Source organism: Notolepis coatsorum (genome assembly GCF_963971535.1).
Source record: "Notolepis coatsorum genome assembly, chromosome: 14".
Taxonomy (NCBI): domain Eukaryota; kingdom Metazoa; phylum Chordata; class Actinopteri; order Aulopiformes; family Paralepididae; genus Notolepis; species Notolepis coatsorum.
This window is the reverse complement of record NC_140178.1, coordinates 25114967-25125311: the sequence shown is the minus strand read 5'-3', so window position 1 is coordinate 25125311 and position 10345 is coordinate 25114967. Positions and strand designations below refer to the sequence as shown.

At 43.6% G+C, this 10345-nt stretch overlaps 1 protein-coding gene across 1 annotated transcript in view; it reads left to right on the top strand.

The window, feature by feature from the left end:
- The first annotated feature begins 6145 nt into the window (after positions 1–6145).
- The window catches only part of col1a1a (collagen, type I, alpha 1a), a 38087-nt gene continuing 33887 nt past the window's right edge, over positions 6146–10345 (top strand). The window contains exons 1-4 of the mRNA XM_084329485.1: positions 6146–6391; positions 8413–8604; positions 9862–9884; positions 10204–10239. Coding sequence (XP_084185611.1) covers positions 6310–6391; positions 8413–8604; positions 9862–9884; positions 10204–10239 — 333 coding nt within the window. The 5' untranslated portion in view covers positions 6146–6309. The remainder of the gene's footprint in view (positions 6392–8412; positions 8605–9861; positions 9885–10203; positions 10240–10345) is intronic.

The window sequence follows — 10345 nt, the reverse complement described above, 5'->3', positions numbered from 1 at the left end:
TATAACACAGCCCCATAGAGCTAGCTATATATAACACAGCCCCATAGAGCTAGCTATATATAACACAGTTCCATAGAGCTAGCTATATATAACACAGTTCCATAGAGCTATAGCTATATATAACACAGTCCCATAGAGCTAGCTATATATAACACAGTTCCATAGAGCTATAGCTATATATAACACAGTCCCATAGAGCTAGCTATATATAACACAGCCCCATAGAGCTAGCTATATATAACACAGTTCCATAGAGCTAGCTATATATAACACAGCCCCATAGAGCTAGCTATATATAACACAGCCCCATAGAGCTAGCTATATATAACACAGCCCCATAGAGCTAGCTATGTATAACACAGCCCCATAGAGCTAGCTATGTATAACACAGCCCCATAGAGCTAGCTATATATAACACAGTTCCATAGAGCTAGCTATATATAACACAGCCCCATAGAGCTAGCTATATATAACACAGCCCCATAGAGCTAGCTATGTATAACACAGCCCCATAGAGCTAGCTATATATAACACAGCCCCATAGAGCTAGCTATGTATAACACAGTCCCATAGAGCTAGCTATATATAACACAGCCCCATAGAGCTAGCTATGTATAACACAGCCCCATAGAGCTCCAGTTATGTATAACACAGCTCCATAGAGCTAGCTATGTATAACACAGTCCCATAGAGCTATAGCTATATATAACAGCACCATATATAAATACAGTTATTATATTATTATATTTTATATATTATATCTAGCTATGTATAACACAGCCTCATAAATAGCTTGCTAGTTTGTTTGTTTTCGTGTGTGTGTGTGTGTGTGTGTGTGTGTGTGTGTGCGTGCGTGTGTGTGTGTGTGTGTGAGAGAAAGAGAGAGAGAGAGAGAGAGAGAGAGAGAGAGAGAGAGAGAGAGAGAGAGAGAGAGAGAGAGAGAGAGCGAGAGAGAGAGAGAGAGAGAGAGAGAGAGAGATAGGGGCAGACACCCATTTTCTGTGGTCAGACTTGACATTTACATTTTAGCTACAAGTCCAGTTCCAAGTTCAAGTTCTTTCAATGAGAATAGCGTAAACATTGAAACAAACCTATAGAAGCCCAGCCTGAGGCCATGACATTCCAACAGCATGCTAAATATAGACCGTTTAGAGCTCTGAACAAACCAATCAAGGGCCTAACTACAGGTGGCTCTTTAGATCTCTGAACAAACCAATCAAGGGCCTAACTACAGGTGGCTCTTTAGATCTCTGAGCAAACCAATCAAGGGCCTAATTACTGATGGCTCTTTGTCTTTGGAGCTCTGAACAAACCAATCAAGGGCCTAACTACAGGTGGCTCTTTAGATCTTTGAGCAAACCAATCAAGGGCCTAATTACTGATGGGCTCTTTAGATCTCTGAGCAAATCAATCAAGGACCTAATTACTGATGGCTCTTTGTCTTTGGAGCTCTGAACAAACCAATCAAGTTTTTTTTCCCCCCTACATTGGCCCAAATGAACCCTCTTCCCTCATTTAAAACAGAAAATAAATCTAACTCAGGTGCAAAAAAAATGATTTTATGTAGGGAAACATGTGTTCTGAGCAGGTTGAGACACAACTACAATCATATAGTCTTGGTTTATCGTGGTATGCTGTGTCTGCTGTTGAGCTCTGGTCTGAACAGGAGTCCTGGTTTATCATGTGTCTTCTGTTGAGATCTGCTGTGAACAGGAGTGTCTTCTGTTGAGATCTGCTGTGAACTGGAGTCCTGGTTTATCACATTATACTGTGTATTCTGCTAAGAGAGCTGGTCTGAATATGTGGACTTGTGTTGTATTGGATTATTGTTATCTTGACACATAACCTGGAATTATACATGTAGGGGAGAACGGGGATGGTTGTCACACTTTTTACTCTAGTGTGAATTGCTCATCATCAAAACATCTTTCAATAGTCATTCCTACATTAAATTGAAGCTTAAGATGTTGGCTTGAAATGTGTATCCCTCTCATTTTCCAACGTATTGTAACAAAGAGGAAATTACCTATCAAAGACACTCCGACACATTGTGACAACCAACCCCATCACGGGGATGGTTGTCACACACTATGGGGTTGGTTGTCACTATGTGTTTTAACGGGAAACATCTTAAAAAGAAGGCAAGAAGGAAGAACTAAATTTGAACGTTTAATTGCATTGACAAGTTGACAAATACATAACTGGATGCATCTTAACATGAACATAAACAGGAAAAACATCTTAAGCCATCCTATATAACAAAATAAGAACAAAATAAATAGGCCAAACAATAATAGCCATAGGCTACACTCATTCACTATCTGAGTTACAATGATGGCAAATGTAGGGTCTAGGCACTCCAACTAAGCAGAGCTTGTGTGCCCACTGGTTGCACATCCAACACTTCTCCCATACCTCCCCTGAACGGCTGTTGGAGAAGGTTTCTATACAAACCAAACAAAAACAATCATCTTCATCTGATGAAGACTCCTCCTGTCTTTTTCTTTTCAGTTTCTTCTTCTTGCTGGCTGCCTTTTCCAGCTGGGGTGGAGTACACTGGGATGTGCTAGGCTTGGCAGGTGGTCTAGGATGGGATGTACTAGGCTTGGCAGATGGTCTAGGCTGGGATGTACTAGGCTTGGCAGATGGTCTAGGCTGGGATGTACTAGGCTTGGTGGTCTAGGCTGGGATGTACTAGGCTTGGCAGATGGTCTAGGCTGGGATGTACTAGGCTTGGTGGTCTAGGCTGGGATGTACTAGGCTTGGTAGGTGGTCTAGGCTGGGATGTACTAGGCTTCGTAGGTGGGCTGGGGTGCATTGGGCTCTGCTCGGCCTGTCCTCAGCTCATCCATCACCTCCAAGTTGGTGAAGAAACGGTCCATGTTGTGCTCATTAAAAGCACTGTCATGTGTCATTGTCATGTGACAACCAACCCCAAAGAAAATGTGATGACCAACCCCAACTGGAATGTCTTGCTAGTATTAAGGCTAACAACCATTTAAAAATGTTTTAGTTAGCAAACAACAATCTAAACTATAGCTTTCCCTTTTAAGGGTAACAATTGTTTCATTAGCCTATATAGAAGAAAGATACTGAGGAGCTGAATATTTACAATTCCACATGAAAAACACAAAAAGTCCTCTCACCTAAAGTGCAGCTGTCTTACTCCAAAGAAGACTATGAGCTATGATCTCTGGACATTTCCATACCAAAATATGGGAGAAAGCGCCTTTTGGTAACGAAATATAATGAATGTGACAACCTACCCGTGTGACAACCATCCCTGTTCTCCCCTACATGCTGTTTATAATGCTGTCTTTTCTGTATAGTGTTGTCATAGAATTGTAATGACCTGTTTCAGAACATTGTTGATGCATAAATTGTCCAGTAATAGATGCTGGTGTTTAATGTCAGTATGGTCCAGTAATATGTCCTGGTAATATCACAATATTTGTAATACACTGCATCATCTTCACTGTATTTCTATCATCAAAGGATACATCTGTATCGGATTCGTATTTATTGACACATTAAACGTATACTTAACCGTATACTCGTTCATATTGCATCTGTGTTCATTCCTGTTGTTAATATATATTTAGAGTTACACTTTGAACTGGGGAATGATGAGGTGGCGCTTTCTTACTTCTGGAAGACACTGGAGGTATTCCATCCTCTTCCTAGTAAAAAATAAAATAAAAGGAGGCAGACGCTTGGATAATGGGAAGGTATCTCAAGTGTGTGTGTGTGTGTGTGGGGAGAGAGAGAGAGAGAGAGAGAGAGAGAGAGAGAGAGAGAGAGAGAGAGAGAGAGAGAGAGAGAGAGAGAGAGAGAGAGAGAGAGAGAGAGAGAGAGAGAGAGAGAGAGAATTAGAGGGTGTCTTGGCGGAGTTCAGACTGTGCAACGTGTCTGTGGTGTAGCGGGCAGAAAAGGATGGAACAGATGCCAGAAAATCCACTTTTTGTCTCCTCCTCTCTGGAGCAGTAGCCGGACAGGCACGCAGTCGCGTCTGCACCATAATTTCTATTTTCACGTAATTATATGGCACCTGTAGCTTGGGCGTAGCTGTGCACAAGCATTTGAGCAGGGAAACAAAAGATTCGGTGATATAAACGTTTATTTGGACTGGGGAAAAAAGTGGGTTCAAAAGCCTTTTATTATTTTCACCCAATAACAATCATAAACTCGACACCCGACAATTGTCCAGGTATTTTTTATAATAGGGACAGTTACCGAGATGGTTGAGTAACTCTCTCTCTCCCTCTCTCTCTCCGCGCCTGTCCCCCTTTTCTCTGAGGAAAAAAACACACATCTGTTTCTCTCGTTGGAGACGTCTTTGCATTTTATGGTGCAGCTGAAGTCGACATTATATGCGCCACCATTTGCACGTTTTAGCCCCGTGGTAAAATTTAACTTACAATACAAATTAACCGTTTTCACATTCGTTAGAAAATAAAGGTGTGACTTTTTATTAACTCATCAATCTCTTTCAAAGATAATAATGGCTAGGGTTTTCCCGAAAGGATCACAGGGCTTTAAGTATATAGGCCTTCTTCTATACCAAGTCCAGAGATCCACTCCCACGTCCTGCTGTAGGCTGTGAGGTTATTATGGGTGTGACGTGTCTTCAAAAATAAGGAGCCAACTTGTTTCAAATAAATAAAAATCCTATAGCTGACACTCTAATAAAGTATGACGTCAAATAAATGCAGCCACGTTTGTCTTTGCTCCACCGTCACGTCAGCCAATGCAGGCAAAGCCGCTCTCCTGTGGCTTCTTCTAAAATGCGTTTATTTTGATCGCAGAGCGATTTGTCTGAGTGATGTTTGCCTCTAATTAGCAAATCTATCTATTCATTCATCTGTTCTCCGATGCCATCAGGAAATAGAACCAGGACACTTGGTGCTATAATCCCAGAATACTGATGATGTGTGTCAGTCTGGTGATGATGTGAGTGACACCGCTCTCCTCGTGTGACCTGCAGGACAACTGGACCAGTGCCAGAAGAACCACATCAGATCGAGGCCCGTCCGTGGCCTGTATATCATATGCACTGAAACTATTAGTTCTAGTGATATTTCTCAATAGAATAAGTCGTTTATAGTGTTGTAGTAACGTGCTCTATATAACGCCACGCATCAAGTGTCTGTCGATCTGCCCCCGAAAACAGATGATTGATGTGGAAAATGCTGGGCTTGGTTCTCGGCTGTCACTCCACAGAAATAAAACACGCTGAATCTGACCTCTCCTGTGAAGTAATCTCACCTGTGTGAATGTAGCCCAAGAGAGGCCTTAGCCTAATCCACCCTATAGCCCTGATCAATATATTAAACCTCTGAATGCACCACGTTTTGCCTTGTGCATAAAACGAAAACTTGCATCAAAATACAAATGACTTAAAAATAATTGCCGAAAAATAGCTCAGTAACGCCAAAAGCAAGCCAATAGTTAAGCCAAAATATATAGGTCAAATAATTGCACGGTCAACTCTGATGATGACGACAAAGCATCAAATATAGACACTTTTCAACCGAATAATGATCCACATCATCATGTTTTCTATCCATGTCTGATAACTGACTATCCATATAAAGATCACCACTACCATTGACTGCACACAAACGAAAACGGAACGAAATTCACACCGTGAGGAAAAACAAAAAGATATGCCATGCCAACATCCCTGATGCTCTCTCCCAGATTCTGCCACGGGGCTACTGCGGCCCTGGAACTCCGACCGAGTCTACCATAATCCATCCCCCCTCCCTGCGCCCTGCGCGCGGCCTTGTGGAGCCGCCACGGCCCGTCGTTCTCCTATCCATCCATCTCTTAAGCCAAAAGGGGAAGCCGATAGCTCTGCAGACCAAACCCCCACCTTGGCTCCTTTTCCACCCCTCTCAAAGATCACATTTCCTGGGAGTTTTTCAGTTCAGACACGAGAAATGTTCTCTCCCCCCTCCTCATCTAAAACCACCCAACCCCTCTGCTTTAGAATTATGGAGGAGGGAGGGAGGGACCGTTTTTTTTTGTCTTCCTTAAACGTGAGCAGTGCTGGAATTATCCGGGTGCGTCCTCCCAGCAGATCCACTCAACTCACTCCCAGCACCTCCCAGAATCCCAGCCATATAAAAGCCCTGGTAAAAAGTTTCTGTAGGCAGTAGGGAGTTTTCTGCAGGGGTCAGGAGGATTGTGATCAGAAGAAGCGGACCCTACCACCCACACCCGTGTATGATTGGAGTGTAGCAGGAAAAGAAACAAGAACTTTCTCCCTTTGCCTCAAAGAGTCTACATGACTGGCTTCTTCTAGTCATGTTCAGCTTTGTGGATATTCGGTTAGCGCTGTTGCTCGGCGCAACGGTGCTCGTGGTCAGAGCGCAAGGCGAGGACGATCGTAAGTGAAGTTTTAATGGATTGGGGTGTTTTTTGGGGGGGGGGCTTGACTTCTTATTGCTATTGTTCCCCGGCTCTCCTGCTTGTGGATGGGGTGCTGAGATTTCTAGAGAGAAAAGACAAGAGGCTTTGAGTGGGAATAACGTGAACTGAGCTTTTTAAACACTGACTTTATCCATGCTATTTTCTTTTGGTTGGTAAATATGAACTATCTCGGCCTTTGCTTCGTTCAGTTGTCCTGCTTGGGTGCACGTTCAAAACCTTTGCTCCTGCAGCGCACAGCTGTGCCTGTGAGGGTATTATTGCGCAGTGCGTTTGGGCATCATGTTGGAAGGCCTCTCTCTCCTCTCCTCCCCTCCCCTGCATACATTCGTGCATTTAGAGCGTGTTGGTACAGGTTTATACGGCTCCCCCCTCGCTGCTGATGACCCCGAGGCTATATGCTTTTTTAGCTGCTGGAACACAAGGCTTGGATTAAAGATCATATACACTTGACTCGACACAAGTCAAACCAAACTACTTTATTATTATACCAGTGGGGAGAAATAGGCCTTCTATTGGGATCGACAGGGATACGAAAGAGGATGCGATTAGATTGATGTGGCAAAGTAATGCTTCTTTGCCTGAGGCCATTATTATGTGATGTTGGCCAGGTGAGAGAGAGAGGGCGAGGGAGGGAGGGGGGAGAAAAGGGAGGGGTGGAGGCAGGCGCAGTCTTGTCTATTGGAAACATTTGACCCCCGTTTTTCCTTTTAGCCACAAGGCGTATTCTTCATAGATTCCTAATGGGGAAAAATGACAATTTCAACTTATTTACATAGCTTTAGAAAATGCGCAGTGGCCTAAAAGCATATAGCACGTAGAGAGACTTTACGCAGACTTCTGTCGTGCGTAAATATACATGGTTTCTCTCTGCTTTGCCTTTGGGCATTTGTCAGTTTCCAGTAAGTTATTTTTTGTTAATGTAAAGACAAAGAGCCACGTAGTCTAGAAACAAAAGCCATGCAACTGAATTCCCAGTTTTCCAGACTCTTTCCAGTTTCTGGCCTGGAGTCAGTTGTCTTTCTGTCTGTCGCCACATCTGGTAGTGCAGATGTGGCTCAGCCTTCTACGTGGTCTCTCGGCGCCCCCTCGCGACAGAGACCCGTAACAGCAGCAGCAACATCTGTCCACCTCCCAGATGACCCCCTCCTCTCCTTTCTCCACGTTTTTTTCTTTTTTTCTTTAATTGAAAACACATGCAGACTTTTTCCACTGGAGGAAAATAAACCAACGTCTCTGCCAAGCCGACAGTTTTCAATTATTCCGAAACGATTTCAGGGCCAGCGAGACTATAGGCCTATGCGGTTTTTTTCTTTTTAACTTTTTCCTCTGAGCTCAGGACTTTGGCATGACGGCCTGAGCCCATGAGTCTGGAGATGTTATAGTAGAACAGAACAAGCCCAGTGCTGGTGATGAGGTATAGACTGCTGGGAACATGGCAGATGATGAGGTATAGACTGCTGGGAACATGGCAGATGCGACCCCTGAACTGCCCAGCGATGACTTAACAACGCTGACAGGGGAAAAGGAAGAATAGACATTTCTTCCGTTCGGAACATTTTCTCTACCGTGACCGGTGGCTTATGTCTCCATCGGCCATTGTTGTAGAAATTAGGTTCCTTCCAACCACAAGACTTTAGTCACAGAGCTGTCGGTGTAAAATATGATCATAGCGTGTGACGCACGTCCAAGTCCAAGGACGGGAAAAAATAGATTGTTCTTCATACTGACACTGTAAAAAACAATCTGATGAGTGTTGTTTATTCTGTCGAGTTTATTCATTCTTATTTCAAAGGGCCCAGTTATAAACCAGCTGTTACCACATATTCCTCTATCTAAGCGCACTGTGTGCGCACACAACTTCCATGACATTATTCGGGTTTCCAACGTGTAGCCAACAGGCCTATTTTCATGGAATCGAATGAAAGCACACATGCCTTAAACGAATCACTCAACCCCTCTTTCTGATCGCCCCCACAGGCACCGGTGGCAGCTGTACCCTGGACGGACAGGTGTATGCCGACAGAGATGTCTGGAAACCAGAGCCATGCCAGATCTGCGTGTGCGACAGCGGCACCGTGATGTGTGACGAAGTTATCTGCGAAGACACCTCCGACTGCCCCAACCCCGTCATCCCCCACGACGAATGCTGCCCCATCTGCCCCGACGACGGTACGAGCCAACAACCCACAGTACCAACTGGTTATTTCAATTGTTGCAGACACAGGCGATGGTTCAGGACGTGACGCAGAGGGAGCACTGATGCATTCTGGGTGTCAGTGGAGAGGTGGCCTAGAGAGGATTTTGGGAGATCTTTTTTTTTTTTATTATTTTCCAAGGATTTTCCTACATGGAATGAAGCTGGATTTATAGTTTTCATTCTTCCTGTCCCGTTCCCTCTGAAAGGGATGGAATACTGTGTCTCCCAAACACAACCACACTGGGATTTAATTACCAGTTCTGGTGCCATTTCATATCTTCTGCCCTTCTCCCTGTGCCCCTCTTGCTGAATGCTAATTTACAAGATAATTAAAAACATTATTCATATATCCCATGCCCCCTCCAACACATACACACACCCCCTTTATGATAAAATTATGGAAAACATTTCAAAATAATAGATATGAAATAAATGTGGATCCTATCTGGATTTAGTCTTTCATTACCACAAACTGAGCCTGGACTTCTAGCTTCCCAGGAACCATTTCAGTGGGCGGGAGTATTTGTCTTCAGCCAATTAGCTTTGTTGTTTATATCTGTGTTTATTCTACTAATGAGGGAGACGTCATTACTGTTTTGCCGGGGGCGGCCTGTATTTCGTCGCCCTTAACACAGGGACCAATCAGGGGCTGCGTTCCACCAGGGGCCAGAACAGCAATTGGAACGCAGTCCCCGATTGGCTCTGATTGCATTGCAATTTGTGTAAATCAATGCCGATACGAGGAAGGCCAGCCTGTATCTCAAAAGTAGAACACATTTTTTGCGAGAAAGACCGGCTTCCAGGCTAGACTTAGTCCTCTAGAAGAACAAATAAAACGTGAAGCGTTGTATAGCTGCAGCAGAGAGAAATATTATGAGTCCTGACTCATTCCAGTCGAGACCGGTTCCATCCCCTACTGGTCTGTTTCCGTGTCAACAGATGAGTTATAGGACTCATCTGGGCCCTGGAATTGCTTTTACACCCCCACCTTTGAATTCAGTCTCCCCCTGTACAACAAACCCACAGTTTAGATGTGTTTAGTGAGAAGCTGATTTACACTCAACAGAATCAATCTGTCAGTTTCCTCATCGCACCTTTAAAACGTCACCTTATAAACTCAGACAGATTGAATGTTTATACAACTTTATTTTACGGACTAGATTCTGTAAACCGTTTGACACTTTTGAGTTTTTCCACATTTTAAAGTCTCTTTCCTCTGTTATCCACAGGCTTCCAGGAGCCACAGGTTGAGGTAACTATTGATTATGATTCTAACATTGATCATTGATTATATTTGGTAACTGATTTTTGTGATGATAGTAGATTGTTTTTATAGACTTAAGTGAATCTAACTGTTGTGGATCTACACCAATCAATTACAACTTACTGATCAGTATCATCTAGGTGTTTCAACAATTCTTTACATTGGAAGATCCATCGATTATCTTTATTGATTACCTTAGACACCAACTGGCCTTGCAGTCCATTCAAACTAAACGATCATAAGACTTGTCGCCTGATCGATTCAAGGTCGATCTAAAACCTTGTCCTCTTGTGTGTTTTTTCTCTAGGGACCCAAGGGAGAGCGTGGTGCCAAGGGAGAAAGGGTACGTTTCCTTTTCACTTCCTCATTCCCACGATGCATTGGGGCATTAAAAAATACGTACTTTTCGCACACCAGGGTTGTTACTTCTGACCAAGCTGCACAGTCTG